At 49.1% G+C, this 18,954-nt stretch overlaps 3 protein-coding genes and 3 non-coding genes across 6 annotated transcripts; all 6 read left to right on the top strand.

Annotated features, from left to right (window-relative positions):
* Positions 1–110: 110 nt before the first annotated feature.
* On the top strand, positions 111–3,063 carry LOC137904477 (small ribosomal subunit protein eS8). The gene is made up of 6 exons (XM_068748662.1): positions 111–135; positions 943–1,049; positions 1,290–1,389; positions 1,593–1,768; positions 2,172–2,301; positions 2,915–3,063. The coding sequence occupies exons 1-6, from the start codon at positions 132–134 to the stop codon at positions 3,022–3,024; spliced, it is 627 nt and encodes a 208-aa protein (XP_068604763.1). The 5' UTR covers positions 111–131; the 3' UTR covers positions 3,025–3,063.
* Positions 1,091–1,198, top strand: LOC137905133 (small nucleolar RNA SNORD46). The gene has a single exon (XR_011105839.1). It is a non-coding gene; the product is annotated as a small nucleolar RNA SNORD46 (small nucleolar RNA).
* Positions 1,443–1,511, top strand: LOC137905132 (small nucleolar RNA SNORD38). The gene has a single exon (XR_011105838.1). It is a non-coding gene; the product is annotated as a small nucleolar RNA SNORD38 (small nucleolar RNA).
* Positions 2,024–2,092, top strand: LOC137905131 (small nucleolar RNA SNORD38). Its single transcript, XR_011105837.1, has one exon. It is a non-coding gene; the product is annotated as a small nucleolar RNA SNORD38 (small nucleolar RNA).
* A 1,322-nt stretch (positions 3,064–4,385) lies between the features above and the next one.
* Positions 4,386–13,318, top strand: acadm (acyl-CoA dehydrogenase medium chain). Its single transcript, XM_068748583.1, has 12 exons — positions 4,386–4,431; positions 7,136–7,229; positions 7,765–7,862; positions 8,168–8,237; positions 9,025–9,125; positions 10,188–10,268; positions 11,231–11,361; positions 11,524–11,632; positions 11,734–11,874; positions 12,201–12,296; positions 12,462–12,710; positions 12,788–13,318. The coding sequence occupies exons 1-12, from the start codon at positions 4,417–4,419 to the stop codon at positions 12,857–12,859; spliced, it is 1,257 nt and encodes a 418-aa protein (XP_068604684.1). The 5' UTR covers positions 4,386–4,416; the 3' UTR covers positions 12,860–13,318.
* Positions 13,319–14,922: 1,604 nt separating this feature from the next.
* rabggtb (Rab geranylgeranyltransferase subunit beta) lies at positions 14,923–18,910 on the top strand. Its single transcript, XM_068748795.1, has 9 exons — positions 14,923–14,977; positions 15,266–15,373; positions 15,795–15,992; positions 16,712–16,817; positions 16,942–16,994; positions 17,086–17,196; positions 17,339–17,464; positions 17,911–18,060; positions 18,770–18,910. Exons 1-9 carry the CDS (start codon positions 14,975–14,977, stop codon positions 18,908–18,910), a joined length of 996 nt encoding a protein of 331 aa, XP_068604896.1. The 5' UTR covers positions 14,923–14,974.
* The last annotated feature ends 44 nt before the right edge of the window (positions 18,911–18,954 follow it).

Here is an 18,954-nt window from a genome sequence, read left to right as displayed (position 1 = left end):
AAGAGCAAAACCTGACTCGAAGACAATTCTGTCCGCTGCTGGCCCTGGCTGCACGAACTCTCGCGAGAACCCGCATCTTCTACACCTTCCCGTGAGCCTTTGCGCTCCCTCTTTCTAGCCGGCGCCTGGGAATGGGTACGTGTTTTCATGTTTGGGTGGCGGAGAGAATCCTCGTGCATCTGATGTTTTAGCGACAGAATGCTCTTATCGCGGCTCGCCGCAGTGAAGCGTAGTATCGATAGATTATATGTAGCGTTAAATGTTCTGTGTTTGGCTGATTTTACACGTTTTAATGATATTTGTGGGGGATGTCGGGTTCGCCAAGATGGCTGCTCGCGCTGGCTGTGTAGCTAGCTGCCGACGCTGGACCTTATTTGTGAGGGTCGTAGAGCGGTGCGAGCGAAGCTTCGTTGACTGTGGCTGGTTTATTTTCGTGTAGTAAGTATATTTGAGTCGTTATCGACTACTTTTTAGGGTTTTGTAGCGCTTTAAGGCGAAGTGAGCAGGTTAGCATTGCTAGCAGAATGATCGCGATCGTGTCATGTGGCAGCGCAGAAATTCACGAGACGTTGCGGATAGATATCAGTGCCTGGACTTGACTTCTCCAGCGAGTCATTGAGCGTTTTCACTGGGCTATTGATTAGTTATGGGCGCGATGGTTTCCTGAGGGTGCTTGTTGGGTAACCTCGTCACGGTTCGGCGAGGCCGAGACCAGCACGCTTTATTGTGGTGGCGTGCAGTTTACCTTAAGCCTGCTGCTGGCTGAACGAGTAGAGGTGAACCTGGAAATGCTTGAGTGACATGATGAAGCAAAAAGCGGAATCCGAGATAAAATGCGGACAACCTTGGAGAACTGATCAGCTCAAGCGTTGCTGAGTGTCTATAAATGCCCTTTGAATTGCTTGACCTGACGCCTTGTTCAACTTGCCTGTTTTTACTCAGGCATCTCAAGGGACAACTGGCACAAACGCCGCAAGACCGGTGGTAAACGCAAGCCTTACCACAAGAAAAGAAAGTATGAGCTCGGCCGTCCTCCCGCAAACACAAAGGTAACAAAAGCGAGTGTGTTTACGTAGAAAAGTGCAAACGTTGCGTGGGTGATGAAGACCGGACCGGAGGTGGGTCTTATTTGGGCCGTTTTGGTTCAAAGCTTTGGACTTGCCGATGATATGGCTTGTCATAGTTACACTGACACGCTGTGAGATGTATTTTTCCCTGTCATCTGGTTGTGTGTGGTGATACCGGTGCGCCGTTTGTGTCGACCCTAACACGCGTCCATCTCTGTCTAGATCGGGCCTCGCCGTATTCACACGGTTAGGGTCCGCGGCGGCAACAAGAAGTACCGTGCGCTGAGGTTGGATGTCGGTAACTTCTCGTGGGGTTCTGAGTGTAAGTCGGTTTTAATAGGACCTTCAGGTTACCTTTGGTGTTGAGCGACCTTTTTTCTATGAGGATAACTTTGTCCAGTTCTGCTACTGAATGTTAATGGTGACAACGGAGACTCTGAGAAAGACGCGGTTCTTGTGCCGTGTTTTCAGAGGCTTACCCAGAAATGGTGTCTTTCTCTGACGGCACTGTTTTTACATGCGCAGGCTGCACGCGGAAGACCAGGATCATCGATGTGGTCTACAACGCCTCCAACAACGAGCTGGTCCGAACCAAGACTCTGGTGAAGAACTGCATCGTCCTCGTCGACAGCCTTCCGTACAGGCAGTGGTATGAGGCTCACTACGCCACTCCTCTGGGGCGCAAGAAGGGGGCCAAGCTGGTACGTGTCCTGAAGTATTATGGGCTTTATTTCTGCTATGATTTATATCGATCTCGTGGGCTTTTGTTAGCATAGACGCTGAGACCGCCGCTAACGTTGAGGTGAAATGTAAAATATTAAGTCTTTGTTTTTCTGTCAGGGCTGAGTTGAGCAGATTCATAGCCTGATGCTGCGTGCAGGAGAGATTAATGTATCGTTAGGCATGACGACAACTAGTGCTTTCTAGTGGTGGCAGGTAAAGGAGCCTGGTTTGTCTTTCTGGGATGAGAACTTTGTCCAGTTCTGCTACTGAATGAAAGTGGTGATAAAAACGACTCTGAGAAAGACCTGTTGCCAATGCTTGCCATCCACAGTGTTTGTCACTTGGTGTCCCTCGTAAAAAGCTGTTTGTGTGTTTTTAAAGACCCCGGAGGAGGAGGAGGTTCTGAACAAGAAGAGGTCAAAGAGGACCCAGAAGAAGTATGATGATCGTAAAAAGTTGGCCAAGATCAGCTCTCTGTTGGAGGACCAGTTCCAGCAGGGAAAGCTGCTTGGTGAGTCGACGCGTGCTCCTGAGTATTCATTATCTCTGAAAAGGCTTGACGGCTTAATTTTCTGCCCACTACTGTGTACTCACCAGATTGCCTACTCAAATGTAACTAGAAAGACAATCAGAGAGTGCAGACCCCGCCTCCAATAGACTATTGGATCTTGTGAGGCAGTAAACAGGGCTTCTGGATCAGAGGGGCCAAACCTGCTCTAGCTTCGATTGGGTTACTAGTTTTTGAGTTATGCGCTCGGACAGGCAAACAGACAAACGCACCCAATTGCAATACCCTCGCCAATTAATATTGGACCTCTGAACTACTTTATTGCCCAGCAGGGCCACTGCGCTAGCTGTGTCATTAAACACAGTAAACTCTTCTGGGTAGTGAACTGTGGGGCCCCGGTGAAAGGGTGGAGTGGCTCTTGCCTTAAAGCACAATGTGGAACTGTAGGGCTGAGATGTGGTTAGTGGAGTGAAGCCGATTCAGATTTAAAATATTTGTAAACGAACAAAGGTCCTGTGGGTGATCTGCCGTGCGTGTTGCACATCTTAGACTTTGGTTTGTTTTCATATGATTTATTCTTGGCTGACTTTGCTTTTTTTCATTGACCCTCCTGCAGCTTGCATTGCATCCAAACCTGGCCAGTGTGGCAGGGCAGACGGCTACGTCCTGGAGGGAAAGGAGCTTGAGTTCTACATGAGGAAGATCAAGGCCAAGAAAGGCAAATAGATGTACAGTTTGATACGTCAATAAAATCCAAACCCCACATCTGTGGATTTGTTGTGATTTTTTTTTTCTTCCTCTGCAATGGAATGTAGTATTGCAGGTAATAATACACATTTAAGAATCAGAATCTGTTTCACTGCTGCCAGAATATAGTAAAAATGTCATTTCATGTTGCTATTTAGATTATGTCTTCAGACTTTAACCCTTGTTGCCATTCAAAGAGGGAACAATGTCCAACAGTCATTTAGCTATTTGTAAATGTCAAGTTGAGTATATTCTTCACGTGTAGCATGGCAGCAGAATGCCAAGATAAGTGGAAATGGAAATAAAAGTGAATATAAATATAAAACAAGATGCATGAATTAGAAATAAGTGCAGAACGCTACTCAAATGAGGGGCAGGTCTTAAATGTGTCTTGGGTTGAACTTTCCTCCTATTGGTTGATCGACATGTGGGTCTAGAAATCGACGAATGTTCCTGGGAAGGCTCGAACAGGAAACTTTGCAATATAGATTATTACTATTTCCATGCAACTTGATTTTCATATAGATGAATATTCGTACGGGGGGGGAGGAGTGGCTAGAGCTGATCTCACCTGACAAGAAGTGTGCTATGGGTGATTCAGAGTCACATTTTTGCCTACATTTGGTATGTTTTGGTGGGATGAAGACATGGGGATAATATGTAAACTCCATACAGAAAGGTCCCAGGCGCCACCATACTGTCCATATGGATTATGGACAGTATGGATGGACTAATTTAAATCAATGGATTGGTTTGGGAAAAGAGAGATGTAGGGATTACCCGTAGAAACCCACATTAATAAACTCCAAAAACACCCAGAGAGCACAAACCTCGCCCAAGCAGCTCATAACCGTCATAATAGGATTTACACCATCCACACGGTGATCCGGATAATCATCAAAAGGTTCTAAATGGTTCTTTTCCCGGTATCTTTATACACCAACCATGAAAAGTAAAAGTGATTTGGAGTTTGTGTGTATTTGTTTATTTATTTTACAGATTTTTGCATCCATAAATTGGCTTTTCAATATTAAAATGTCACCCCCCACCCTCAGACCTCATTCTGAATCAAATCCAGAAGACAGTTATTTATTTCTGAATTTTTAATAATGAGAATATCCACTATCATAAACACCATCCCTACTGCTTTTGATTTCCTGTTCACTGATTTCATTTTACTTTCTTATTATTTTTATTATTATTATTATTGTGCGTTTTTAGATAAGGGCAGCTCAAGCTGTGGGTACAAAGTGGGGCAAAAGTCATGTCCGTGTGTGACACGTGATCGATGTCTTTGCTTTGATTGGCTGCGAGTGTTTTTTTTATGCTATAACTCGGACCGCGGCGTTCACGCGGCTCTGAGACGCAACTATGCTGTTCAGTAAGGTGAGTGTCTTCAGATTACGCAGATATTGTGTTGAATTGCAGCCAGCAGGGCTAAATTAGCCCCTTTTTAGGTCAGGGGGGTCGAACCGTTGCTAGCGTCGCTGGCTAGTCGAGCTAGAGCTGCTCGGAGTGAACCTAAACTCGCCTTCAGCTCCGGTTCCAGCCTTTCATGTTGCGGCCGACACTAAACGGGAGACCCTGCCTTTAATGGAGGACGCGGAAGCTCCCAAACATAGCTAGTCATGAGTGAGTGGCGCACTCAGAGTAAAAGAATAAAACTACTAGCGGGGTTATTATTTACTGCGACGCACCTATGTCCGGTATGCAGTCAGACACGTTTGGCTCAGGGGTGAGGATGACCCTGCCGTGCAGAGCGCAGTGCACTTTGGGTAATAACGCCATATCCTGTGTTTGTAAAAACGACACGCCTTCTCTGTCCTGCTGAAGCGTTCATCCCCCTTTTTAAAATGCTTATTCTTCTTCCTTTTTTTAGTTTTATTATTCTCCCCGTCTCTGCGTGGGTTCTCTCCGGGTTCTCCCCGTGTCTGCGTGGGTTCTCTCCGGGTTCTCCCCGTCTCTGCGTGGGTTCTCTCCGGGTTCTCCCTGTGTGTCTGCGTGGGTTCTCTCCGGGTTCTCCCCGTGTCTGCGTGGGTTCTCTCTGGGTTCTCCCCGTCTCTGCGTGGATTCTCTCCGGGTTCTCCCCGTGTCTGCGTGGGTTCTCTCCGGGTTCTCCCCGTGTCTGCGTGGGTTCTCTCTGGGTTCTCCCCGTCTCTGCGTGGGTTCTCTCCGGGTTCTCCCCATCTCTGCGTGGGTTCTCTCTGTGTTCTCCCCGTCTCTGCGTGGGTTCTCTCCGGGTTCTCCCCGTCTCTGCGTGGGTTCTCTCCGGGTTCTCCCCGTCTCTGCGTGGGTTCTCTCCGGGTTCTCCCCGTCTCTGCGTGGGTTCTCTCCGGGTTCTCCCCGTGTCTGCGTGGGTTCTCTCTGGGTTCTCCCCGTGTCTGCGTGAGTTCTCTCTGGGTTCTCCCCGTGTCTGCGTGAGTTCTCTCCGGGTTCTCCCCGTCTCTGCGTGGGTTCTCTCCGGGTTCTCCCCGTCTCTGCGTGGGTTCTCTCTGGGTTCTCCCCGTCTCTGCGTGGGTTCTCTCCGGGTTCTCCCCGTGTCTGCGTGGGTTCTCTCTGGGTTCTCCCTGTGTCTGCGTGGGTTCTCTCTGGGTTCTCCCCTTGTCTGTGTGGGTTCTCTCCGGGTTCTCCCCGTCTCTGCGTGGGTTCTCTCCGGGTTCTCCCTGTCTCTGCGCGGGTTCTCTGGGTTCTCCCCGTCTCTGCGTGGGTTCTCTCTGTGTTCTCCCTGTGTCTGTGTGGGTTCTCTCTGGGTTCTCCCCGTGTCTGCGTGGGTTCTCTCCGGGTTCTCCCCTTGTCTGCGTGGGTTCTCTCTGTTCTCCCCGTCTCTGCGTGGGTTCTCTCTGGGTTCTCCCCGTGTGTCTGCGTGGATTCTCTCCGGGTTCTCCCCGTGTCTGCGTGGGTTCTCTCCGGGTTCTCCCCGTGTCTGCGTGGGTTCTCTCTGGGTTCTCCCCGTCTCTGCGTGGGTTCTCTCCGGGTTCTCCCCATCTCTGCGTGGGTTCTCTCTGTGTTCTCCCCGTCTCTGCGTGGGTTCTCTCCGGGTTCTCCCCGTCTCTGCGTGGGTTCTCTCCGGGTTCTCCCCGTCTCTGCGTGGGTTCTCTCCGGGTTCTCCCCGTCTCTGCGTGGGTTCTCTCCGGGTTCTCCCCGTGTCTGCGTGGGTTCTCTCTGGGTTCTCCCCGTGTCTGCGTGAGTTCTCTCTGGGTTCTCCCCGTGTCTGCGTGAGTTCTCTCCGGGTTCTCCCCGTCTCTGCGTGGGTTCTCTCCGGGTTCTCCCCGTCTCTGCGTGGGTTCTCTCTGGGTTCTCCCCGTCTCTGCGTGGGTTCTCTCCGGGTTCTCCCCGTGTCTGCGTGGGTTCTCTCTGGGTTCTCCCTGTGTCTGCATGGGTTCTCTCTGGGTTCTCCCCTTGTCTGTGTGGGTTCTCCCCTTGTCTGTGTGGGTTCTCTCCGGGTTCTCCCTGTCTCTGCGCGGGTTCTCTGGGTTCTCCCCGTCTCTGCGTGGGTTCTCTCTGTGTTCTCCCTGTGTCTGTGTGGGTTCTCTCTGGGTTCTCCCCGTGTCTGCGTGGGTTCTCTCCGGGTTCTCCCCTTGTCTGCGTGGGTTCTCTCTGTTCTCCCCGTCTCTGCGTGGGTTCTCTCCGGGTTCTCCCCGTGTGTCTGCGTGGGTTCTCTCCGGGTTCTCCCCTTGTCTGCGTGGGTTCTCTCTGTTCTCCCCGTCTCTGCGTGGGTTCTCTCCGGGTTCTCCCCGTGTGTCTGCGTGGGTTCTCTCCGGGTTCTCCCCGTGTCTGCGTGGGTTCTCTCTGGGTTCTCCCCGTGTGTCTGCGTGGGTTCTCTCCGGGTTCTCCCCACCTCCAAAAACATGCCATTTATGAGCGCTTGTCTGTCTATAGTGGCACCACTACGTGCCGGCGACGCATCCGGGGTGTGCCCCGCCTCTCGCCCGTAGCCAGCTGGGATGGCTTCCCGTAATGCTTGTGACCCGCAAGTCGAAAAGCGGCATCAACGAGAAAATGGATGGATTGAATAATTAACGGTTTAAGAAGATCTTCAGCGTGACTGATGTCTGTTTTTAGCTCGGCTGACTCTCTGCCCCGTTTGCAGGTACTCGGGGCCGGTGTCCGGTCTGGGATCCGCTTGCAGAGCTCCGGCGCTGCATCTCGCAGCAGTCAGTCCACGGCCGCCGGCTACTCGTTCGGTAAATGGCTTGTCTCTGTTTTATCCTCTGATCTGATCTCAGTGCTGTGAAGAAGTATCTGCTTTCTTCTAGCTTGCTAACTTTTCTTTTTTTTTTATTGCATATTTTTCAGGCTTAAATGTTTTGCATCACGAAACAAATGTTACTTTTACGAGCACATCAGGGGCTCGTCTAAGGCCCCAGAAGAACTAATGTTATCCCCTAAAATAAAGTTTGATTGTTTGGAACACTTAAATGTGACAGATGCGAAAGCAGAATAAATCTGCTTCTCTCTCAGCACTGTATGTTACGGGAGTGAAACATTTAAGGACTTTATTCTGCATAAAAACTATTCCAACATTCTGAGTGATAAATCATCTGGCTATCTCCCAAAGTCTCTGTAGGATAACATCATGTTTGTGTTTACTTGGAGACTTTGTGCACCTATTTGGAAATGACCGGTGTAGCTTGATTAGCGTGTTTAGCTTCAGGTATACGCTGGTCCTGTTTTTGTCTTGCGTTCTTATTTAAATCACTCCCTGCTGCTCTGACTCAGAGCTGACCGATCAACAAAAGGAGTTCCAACAGCTGGCGAGGAAGTTTGCCAGAGAGGAGATCGTTCCTTCCGCAGCCGCGTTGGACAGGAGTGGAGAAGTGAGTGTGGGCTAAACGTATGGCTTCCAGAAGGCTTGGTTTACATACATGTACATGTAGCATAGCAATTCCTGACTTTCTGTCCGGCAGCGTTTTCCCGGCGCTGATATTTCTCACTTTTCACGTTGTAGCGTTGCTGTTACGCGTCGCATAAAGCAGAACGGTAGTTCCGATGGCAACGCTGCTATCGGCGCCAAACAGGATTTTGTTTAAGGTTTAGACGCGCAATCGTTTGTCTGACTGTTGTTCGAAAGGCTAAAAATCACCATCGCCATCGTTTCTAATGCTCTGATGTCGTTTTTCAGTATCCTGTTTCCATCATCAAGAAGGCGTGGGAGCTTGGTCTGATGAACACTCACATTCCACAAGATTACGGTACTTGATGTGCTTTTGTTTGGGCGTGCACACACACACACACACACACACACACACACACACACACACACACACACACACACACACACACACACACACACACAACGCACATAATACTTGGTGCTACCTGAGTTTAAGTCTGTCCAAGCGTTTTCCACTGAGGGCCACGTACAGAAAAAGAAATATCCAAAAGTCTGGGCCACTGTTGGAGCTAACGTGATCATGAAACTTATGCCGGATAATTTAATGTTCTTAAATAAAACGTCAAAACGTCCCACCAATGGATTCTTATTTATTGTGTTTGCAAAAAAGGTTGACAGTGAAATGGCAGCCTCCTTCACGGCCCTGTATAAGTAGGGGGTGTATTTAAGTTACTGGTATTATTAATACAACTACCATCTGTTATAAAATCCGCTCGCTGACGTGTCGAGTCCCTTATTTCATGCTTCATCTCCGTCACCGTGCGGTTTGCTTGTTTTTTTTCTTTTTCTCACTGCCATCATTACCGCTCGCTTTCTTCAGACCCATCACTTATCAAGAGGATTTACATGCAGCTAAAACCACTGAACAAGTGAAGCGTGTTCGCAGCGCCATCTAGAGTCGGTGTCTGGAAGTGGCTAGCATCTCAAGTTTATGCTCGTGTCTCAAAGCCAAAATCCTGGCTCGCAGGCTGGCCCGTTGCCGAACTCGTTTGTTTTGACTCCCACATGATGGTGTAGCTCAGTTTGATTTTCTGCCGGCTTCCATCTGAACGCCTGTCATGTAAATGTCTTCTCTTTTTATGAAGGTGGAATGGGCTTGTCAATTTTTGACAACTGCCTCGTCACAGAGGAGTTGGCTTACGGCTGCACGGGGGTTCAGACGGCCATCGAGGCGAACTCTCTCGGGGTGAGTTCCTGTTTCCGAGGCTACTGCCTCCAGTCAACACCAACATGCATCCACGGGTCGCTCCAGAGCTGCTGTGTGGATATGCTGGAGCAAATGTAACTCTACCAGCTGCTTTAAGCCAACCTTAAACGGGCACGTAAAAACAATCTGTACGCCCGGGACGCATCTCCAACCCCCCCCCCGTAAGAGGTTTGTAGTTTCCTGGAGGTTTGAAATGAATTTTGGGAGTCACGAGGTTTTCCCTTAAACGTGTTTTGCATGCTACTGTTGACAGTCGTATTCAAAGGTAAAGTGGAACCTCGAACGTATTCCATAATGTAAACTAGATGAATCGGTTCCAGGTAAATGCCCAGTTACATTAATGTGTATCTAACCGACGGAACGCATAAAAGTGTGAATAATACGAAAAACAAAAGTATAATCAAAGTTGATTTAACCCAATTCTGAATCCTTTGCATCCTGTTATTCCTTTGAAATTTGAATTCCTCTGTAAAATGTCTGGGTAACTGTCCTTCTGGCTTTTCTTCTTCTCTCTTGCTCGGTTTTCTTTCTCCGGACCGTACTGCAGCAAGATCCCAGACACGGACGCCATTTTCATAGTTGCCCATTACTTCCTCCTCTAATTCAACGGTAGTTCTCTCTGCTTTCCTCTTTCCTTTGCCGGGCGTCTTGCTGCTGCCTTTGTTTAGATCCCTGACCTACAGCTCAAAAGAATAAGATGCGCGGTCTTTCTCCTACGGCAGGTCGACCAACTGAACCTACTCGGGTAGACTCCGCCTTCGCTCGCGTGTCTTCCGTTCGCCTCGGCTCCGCTCCTCCTGTTTGAATTCCGAGGTGTTTTTTTTGTTTTGTTGGAGAACCGAGGTTCCACTCGACATCCTCTTCGTAGCATCAGGGAGGAGCGAGCTCGGCGCCACTACGCAGCAGTTTGATTACGAGCACTGCGAATGGAGAATTGTGCGCAGACGTTGAAAGAATGTTTGTCCTTCTGGCTTCTAGACTGGCTGGTTTTAAGCGGTGGTTTTAGCTCGTTAGTTTAGTGACGTCTTCTTTCTCACACAGCAAATGCCTGTCATTCTGGCTGGCAGTGAGGAGCAGAAGAGGAAGTATCTGGGAAGGATGACCGAGGAGCCTCTCATGAGTGTGAGTATCGACTCGGAAGCAGAGGAGAGGACTGTGAGAGGTTCACTTTAACGATTACGTCGATGCATAAACGAGTAAAGAGTCTCCTCATTCAAGATCATCACATTTGAAGGTCCAGGGCTCATCCTACGACCATTTCTCAGAAATGAACATATTGGCCGCGTTTATATCGACAATGTCTTTAATCCAATCAGAGTTCAGAGTAAAATTGTGATTGGATGCTCTGTGTTCATGGACCTTAAAAATATTGATCCGATTGGGACTTGCGTGTTCATGCATCACACTTTTGATTGGAAAAAAATATTTTGACATGCGTAATCTATACCAAATATACTGTAAATAGTAGAAGAAGCCGTAGCGACTTCGGATGTAAACAAAACATGGCTCCGCCCTTTTGTGCTTGACACTTCAGCGTTATTTAGCTCCTTTCCCCTGTTTGTGCTGTTGCGTTCCTCCTTTAATATCTCCGGCAACGTGTTTGTCTCAGATATTGACCAGTTCTGTCTTTCGCTCGCTCTGCTTCAGCTAGCTTCCGGGAATCACAGCAGCGCGTGTAGCTGACGTCACACACATGCGCTGTAAGGACGGCTTCTACCGAAACATCGGAATAAGTGTTTTCATGCGCCCTGATCGGATTATCAATCGGCGTAAACCACCCCTCTCGATTGGAATGAGATTGATCGGGTCAGACTAATCCGAATTGGGGTGTGTACATGAAGCATTTTAATTCCCATCAGGCTTTTAATGTAAACGCAGCCAGTGCTGTTGAAGGATCTTTGATCTTACAAAGTGACGCACTGATGCTATTTATCGCTCTCTACAGGTTTACGTTGCGTAAATAGCCTCTGGGGGGCAGCACGCCTGGCGCGCTGTAGCCGCGCTGTCTTTACTGGCGTCAGCAGCTTGAAGGTGATGCTCTAGTTGACATTCAGATTGTATGACCCGCCCACTGTTTCCACCAGGCGTACTGCGTCACAGAGCCGGGGGCCGGCTCTGACGTGGCTGGCATCAAGACCCGAGCTGTGAAGACGGGTGACGAGTATGTGGTTAACGGGCAGAAGATGTGGATCACCAATGGAGGGAAAGCTAACTGGTGCGTTCTCGTCACTGCTCTGGGATGTATTGTATCCTCCGTTTCCTGTTTCACAGACGTAGAGTGGCAGACGTGAGGCGTGTCTGTATTTTATAACGTAGCGGGCCACAATGTGCTTGCCTCGAAGGCTCCGGAATGTTCATCCGTCTTTCCCGTTTCTAGGTACTTCCTTCTGGCACGTACCAACTTGGATCCTAAATGTCCCGCCGGCAAAGCGTTTACTGGCTTCATTGTGGAAGCCGACACTCCAGGGATTCAAATAGGGAGAAAGGTGAGGACTGTCCAGCCAGGACGGATTCTTAATGCGCTGCTTCTTCGCCTTCCAATACTCTGATGCTGTGACTTGCCCTCGTGCTTGTTTCGTGCACGTAGGAGATGAATATGGGCCAGAGGTGCTCTGACACCAGAGGCATTACCTTTGAAGACGTGAGGATCCCGAAGGAGAACGTGCTGATTGCCGAGGGAGCCGGCTTCAAGATCGCCATGGGTGCCTTCGACAACACGAGGCCGCCCGTAAGCGACTGACTGTCCGGTACCGCGTGTGACTGTTTCGTGTAACCCGAGAGATGGCCGGCTAGGGTGTGTGTTTTTTTTTTTTTATTTACTGCGACACAACCAACGAAGCAAGATTCCTGGGATGCCGCGCATTTCAATGCGATGGCTGAAACACGAAAAAAAACTCTGCAGCTTTGCTTTACTGCACTCTCGTATTCGAAAATGTCCTTGCGTGGATTTGTAAAGCCACGAGAGTATTGTTTGTCTCCGTCCCACGTACCATCAGCATTCCACTGAAGATTTGTTTAGAGGCGACTTTGACAGATGGAATGAATGCAACGCAGGTGGCAGCAGGAGCGACGGGCTTGGCGCAGAGGGCCCTCGATGAAGCGACCACTTACGCGCTAGAGAGGAAGACCTTCGGCAAAGTTATTGCTGAGGTTTGTGCATTTCTTTCTTTCATTGTCATCAGAAACAGAAAAAAAAAAGCATGTAGGTCGCAATTTATAACCGAATTAATTCCAAGCAATCGGGCGCTGCTGCAACGATCATGACTGAGACGGCTGCACAGAATCGACAGCCTCCCGTCTCCTCCCGGTTCACAGCACCAGGCGATATCCTTCCTCCTGGCTGAGATGGCGATGAAGGTGGAGCTGGCCAGGATGGCCTACCAGCGGTCTGCCTGGGAGGTGGACCAGGGTCGCAGAAACACCTTTTACGCCTCCATCGCCAAGGCCTTCGCCGGCGACATCGCCAATCAGGTGGCCTCAGATGCCGTCCAGATATTAGGAGGCAATGGCTTCAACAGTGAATACCCGGTAGAGAAGCTGATGAGGGATGCCAAGATCTACCAGGTAAGTGACGACGTTGCGCCTGCGCGCTGCTGGCAGCGCTGCTTTAACAAAACCTGATGTTCTGATTCTTCCTCTAGATCTACGAGGGCACGGCTCAAATCCAGAGACTCATTATCGCCCGAGAATACCTGCAACGATTCAAGAAATGAGTGCCTGCCTTCACGTCTTCAAGCGTGTGGGTTTCTAAATGCCTTGTTCTTCATCGGTTATTTCATCCTGCCTTGCTGTTTCATAGTCGGTGGACAAGGTACGAGTTCGTTCAAGACCACAGTGCTAGACGGATAAAACGGGGTCATTTATTTATGCTAGTAGTGAATTAAAATCCAACAAACTACATTTGAATGTTGATAGTTTATTTTAGGGTTCCGCAGTTCTGGTTGAAAGTTGTTGTTGTTGTTGTTGTGTCAATAAATATTCTCCATTTCGGAGAATGTTTGAACCCACAACAACCCATCGTGATTCTTGAATGGTTTTACGATCCCACGACTGAGTCTCGTCAGGAATCAGACTCTGCAGGCCGCGTAGAAACGGCCGCGTGGAATAAAGTCCACTCCTTTCTGAGTAATGTCCGTGTGATGTGAAACGCGGGGCGTCGTGAAATAACTATTGGGTATTTCTGCTTCACCTGGGACAGAGGTCAACTTCAATGCTTGAAATGGCATCACAAAAAGACTGAGTTTAATGAGGCTTGGGCTTTGTTTTTGTTTTTTTAATCCAACTTCACATTCAGTCTTGATCATCTCGATGCGATACTAAAAAAATGAATCCTGAGGCAGCATCTTTTCTATAAACTACTGCGTCTCTGTAAAACACATGATTAACCCATTACATGAGTTTTTCTGAAACTTTTAATCACAATTTACTAAATTGTTCTGTTCAGGCAGAACTGTCTATTTTTGTGTGTGTTTGTGAAATTCCAAGGAAATATTTTGTTTATTTTTCTCAATCAGCTTAAGGGAACAACCTTTAAAAAGTTGATCTGTTTATTCTGAGGAGATTCCCAACAGGCTCTCGGGGGGGGGGGGGGGGGGGGGGGAACGGTTCCTGTAATTTGAACGACCAGACTGAAGGATTTTTTTATCACTTTCAAACCAACCTGCTGTGGCGTTGAAGGGCCTTTTGCTAGAGTGCTGATTTAAAATCGCAGCACCCTACGGTCGTGCTTCAGCTACAATGTGCATCAGTCCATGGACTAAGACTTTCACTGATTATGCAGTAACTGTTTGTTTATTTACTACAAAATGCTTCATGATTTAAGAAAAGTCTTTAAAGCCTTCACTTTCAAAAATCAAAAAGCATCTGAAAGCTGTCGAACTTTGGGTGGATTGACTGCATCAGTGTTTTACATTCATACATGTTGGTCGTGGCACGGCTATCGACCACTGGGAGAGAACAGTCGCTGGAAACAAACCAGAACTAACAAAAGCTTCTTCTCAAGATGGAAGAACTAACGTGAACTCCCACGGCACCAATTTGCTCCTGGGCCAGAGGGCTGCCTCAGCTGCAATCAAACCCCCAGCTTTGCCCACTGGATCTCCGTTCTGTTTCAGAGGGAGAAGACACCAGTCCAAACCGGAGTTTGAGGATGTGGATGTTACACACGAATAAAGTTGATCTCCAAATGTCACCCCAAAAAAAAAAAAAGTGACATTTTATGTTAGGAAGTAGATATTTTGTCTTTAACAACTTGGAGTACTTAATTTGACAAAAGTGTCGAAGAGCGAAAGACTTTGTTAGAAAAAAAAGTTTCATGTTCATGGAATTTGCAAATGGACAAAAACGGTAGTTATGATTGACGGGGTGATGCTTTTGATTACTAAAATTACTTGTGGGCTTCTTGTAATTTCCATAATAATTGTAATTGTACGTAATGACATTGTTGTAAATGTTATGTGTGCTTTTTAATTGGACCATTGTGTCTGCAAATAAAGATTTGATTGATTGATTGGAATTGGCGAAACGACAGATAGCTAAAGACAAAATCGTCTTCAGATTCTAATTGTATGTCAGGAATACCGCTAATCTAGTGGGACTTTAATATCTAGCTTTGACACAGAATGACAAAGTGCCCAGTTTACCCCGCATTGAGGGCAAATATAAATATTTCGTTCTCGTTGACGGAGTCGGCAGAATGTCGTCTGCAGTACGCACTCCGAAACGAAAGATGTCGCTATTACACAAAAAGCCAACGCGCGGGGGGGGAGAAGAAGAAGAAAAGGCGGAAGAGGACGAAGAAGAACTCTGACGATGCTACAACTATCAGAATGGTAACCCACTGCACGTTTTGATTGTAACAGTTATTCAGTGTCTTTTATGATAAGCCCAATAGTCGAAATGGACGGGAATGTCCACGTAGTTCCATTCTGTGTAAATCCAGCCTGACTTTCTCCGGTAATCCGCTCAAGTGCCCGGAGAAGCGGGTGCAGGGCCGCTAGCATCAGCGTTAGCACGGAGGTCGCTGATACCTTCTCCTTTTGGGAAACGTGGTCGTTTAGATTGGAATTAGCTTCGATACGTGCATTCATGTGACTGAATCAAATGTGTGGCGCTGTCAGGGTACCCAGGTGAAAGATGTCGTCATAAAGCCCGAAGCTCCCGCCACTCTGCTGCTGGGAAAACACGCGGATTATATCGCGGCCTACGGCTCCAGGAAGGACGACTATGTGAGTGAAGGCGCTGCTGTTGGGCCGTAGATTTGATGCTATATGATGCTACATGATGCTACATGCTTTAGTTTAGTTTGTGGATGAGTGCAGACCATTTAAACGTAGTTTCAACCATAGAGATAAAAAACAAAACCACCCAAAGCGATTCATGCATGTCTTCATGTTATTTATATTAAGATCAAAAGCTGATTTGAAGATGCTAACAGTATTTTGAGGTAAAAGGTCAGTAGTTCCTAGAAAGCAGACTCTTCTTATATTTTTGTATCTATGTAAACAGATTATCTGTGATTACACCATATTTCCGGCTTCCCTGCTCTGTTCATTTTTACAAAGTTCTAATGAATTACCAACACAACATTTCTAAAGACACTGATGAGCATCTCTTAATGACTAAAGTTCAATCCTTGGCTCGCGTTAGGAGTACACGCTGTCCGAGTACCTGAGGATGAGCGGCATCTACTGGGGGCTCACCGTGATGGACCTGATGGAGCAGCTGCCGCGGATGAACCGGCCGGAGATCATAGAGTTCATCAAGGATTGCCAGCACGAGTGTGGGGGCGTCAGTGCCAGCATTGGGCATGACCCCCACCTGCTCTACACGCTCAGTGCCGTCCAGGTGACTGTTAGCAGCCGGACGGACGGACAGACGGACGCTCAGTGAGAGATTAGTTAGTCCAGTGTTAATTATTCTTAATGTCTGCCCTTGGGTTGGAGTGCAGAAATGCAATCTGTTATCGTGCTGAGGATGAATCTCTCTCTCTCGCTCTCTCTCGCTCTCTCTCGCTCTCTCGCTCTCTCTCTCTCTCTCAGCCTTCTGTGTTGCCAGACAGAAGCGAAACAACTGGCTTAAAACCCAACATTTTGCTTCGGTGCACCAGAAAATGTTGATGTCTTGAAAAGAATTGCGACTTAAGAGTTACCAAATCCGTTAGCTGTGAGATCCCATGCGATTTTAACTCCTTAAATGCCATTGATGTCAAAAGACGTCAATTCGGTTTGAGATTGAGTTCTGCCTCTTCAACGGGCAATAATTCCAGACCCCCCCCCCCCCCCGATGAAAGAAGATACTTTAGTCTTTCATTTTGTAGGTTTGTTGTTTGCATAGTCATAGTACATCATATTCTGTGGGGCTTAAAATATAGAGCAAAATGAGCCGATAACGGCTGGCACTGAATGAGTTGATAGTAAAACGAGATCTACCGCGTTCACCGTTGTCCTCGTCACTAATTTTATGTTGTTTAATTGGGCTTGAAGATGTTTTCTTTCCTGTTGCCCGTGTCCACCCGAGCTGTCTTTTTTAGTTTGACCGTGTCCGTTCGTTCCCGTCTTCCTCAGATCCTGTGCTTGTACGACGACGTGGACGCGATTGATGTGGACAGAGTGGTTGAATATATAAAAGCACTGCAGCAGGAGGACGGCTCGTTTGCAGGGGACAAATGGGGTGAGCGGGATGTTTGGGGGTGGCAACATGAGTGCTTGCCTTTTAGGGGAGGCAGTTAACACTTTACACGCTGCTTAAATGGCGTTTAATGCAACACGAATATTTTCCTTCCTTCTCACTACAGGAGAAATCGACACGAGGTTTTCCTTTTGTGCCGTTGCTACCCTTGCATTGCTGGTATGTACATGCACACGTTTTCTCCAGTACTTTCCTCTGCTCGATATTACAACTCATATTTAAAGACGACTGTCTGTCCGCTCCCGTCAAGGGCAAGATGGACGCGATAAATGTTGACAAAGCTGTGGAATTCGTCTTGGCCTGCATGAACTTTGATGGCGGCTTCGGCTGCAGGCCTGGGTCAGAGTCTCACGCTGGTCAGGTGAGTCAGGAATCATCCAAATATTGTCCCCATTTTTCTTCTGACACGAACGCGAACGCTAATCTGAATGGGGCTCGTACACGAGCCTCCTGATCAATGACCGGGTAACATCTCTCTGGCGGTTCCCCCTTCCTGGTCTCAGATCTACTGCTGCACCGGCTTCCTGTCTCTGACGGGCCAGCTGCACCAGGTGAACGCTGACCTGTTGGGCTGGTGGCTCTGCGAGCGACAGCTTCCCTCCGGAGGCCTCAACGGACGGCCGGAGAAGGTCGGTTCCTTTCCAGGCTCTCTGCTGATTCACTTCCTTCAGTGTCGAGCTACATTTCGCTGTAGTAGCGATGCTTTGTTGCCTTTGACACTTCTGAGTTTAGTTTGTGCGTTTTAGCAGTTCTGTGAAAGAATCTGGATTCTGATTGGTCGGCAGCAAATTCTTCTGTGTTGTCAGGCAGAAGCGAAACAACTAGCTTAAAACCCAACATTTTGCGTTGGTGTTTCTGCTGAGCTGCATCCAGATGTTGCCCTCTAGGCTTATTAAGAACTACGTTTACCAGAAAATGTTGTCTTAACGTTTAGTTCAACCAAAGTGTGAATTAGGAGTTACCGAATCCGTGAGCTGTTGCTCTTTAGCTAAGGTCGCGCTAAACCGGTCGCAGGCGGGAGTGAATTAGAGCCGATTATGACGCTGAGCTGCCTGCTTTCCTTGCTCTCATTCAGCTTCCAGATGTGTGCTACTCATGGTGGGTTTTAGCATCGCTGAAAATCACCGGTCGGATCCACTGGATTGACGAGGCCAAGCTGCGGACGTTCATCCTGGCCTGTCAGGACGAGGAGACCGGCGGCTTTGCTGATAGGCCAGGAGACATGGTGAGCCTCAGCCGAGCCAACCGGCTGCAGCAGATCGGGTTTCACTCTCTGCGCCTTCAGCATCACCAGGTCGGGCTCCGTATGATCCATTGAATGGTTGGTTCTTAGCGAGCAGCGGGGCGCCGTCGACTGGCGAGCGGCGGGGCGCCGTCGACTGGCGAGCGGCGGGGCGCCGTCGACTAGGGAGCGGCGGGGCGCCGTCGACTGGCGAGCGGCGGGGCGCCGTCGACTGGCGAGCGGCGGGGCGCCGTCGACTGGCGAGCGGCGGGGCGCCGTCGACTGGCGAGCGGCGGGGCGCCGTCGACTGGCGAGCGGCGGGGCGCCGTCGACTGGCGAGCGGCGGGGCGCCGTCGACTGGCGAGCGGCGGGGCGCCGTCGACTAGGGAGCGGCGGGGGGCCGTCTACTGGCGAGGGGCGGGGCGCCGTCGACTGGCGAGCGGCGGGGCGCCGTCGACTGGCGAGGGGCGGGGCGCCGTCGACTATCGAAGCAAAGTGTTCTCAATAATAAAATTCTAAGGCCTGGAATGGAAGTGAAAAATGTCCTTGATCCACCATTTGTTCCAAATATTGCCCAGAATCCTTGATGTTTGTCCGACCCGCCCTCCAGCTATCAGGGACACGTGTCCGGCGTTGACTGTATGGTGCTGTGTCTGACTGGATCTTCGTCAGTTCCCGCTTCTCTGAATCCCTTTTTGACTCACCTCTCCAGGTGGATCCTTTCCATACCCTGTTCGGCGTCGCGGGCCTCTCCCTCCTCGGGGACGAGCGGATCAAGCCGGTGAATCCCGTCCTCTGCATGCCGGAGGACGTCCTGCAGAGGATCGGTCTGCATCCTGAGCTCCTCGGCTAGGGCGGCCACGCCCTCGCCACAGGCGGGGTTCGGCCTGGACTTCC

The sequence above is a fragment of the Brachionichthys hirsutus genome, chromosome 15, assembly GCF_040956055.1.
Source record: "Brachionichthys hirsutus isolate HB-005 chromosome 15, CSIRO-AGI_Bhir_v1, whole genome shotgun sequence".
NCBI classification, from domain to species: domain Eukaryota; kingdom Metazoa; phylum Chordata; class Actinopteri; order Lophiiformes; family Brachionichthyidae; genus Brachionichthys; species Brachionichthys hirsutus.
The sequence above is the reverse complement of the archived record's forward strand: the minus strand, read 5'-3'. Positions and strand labels throughout refer to the sequence as shown.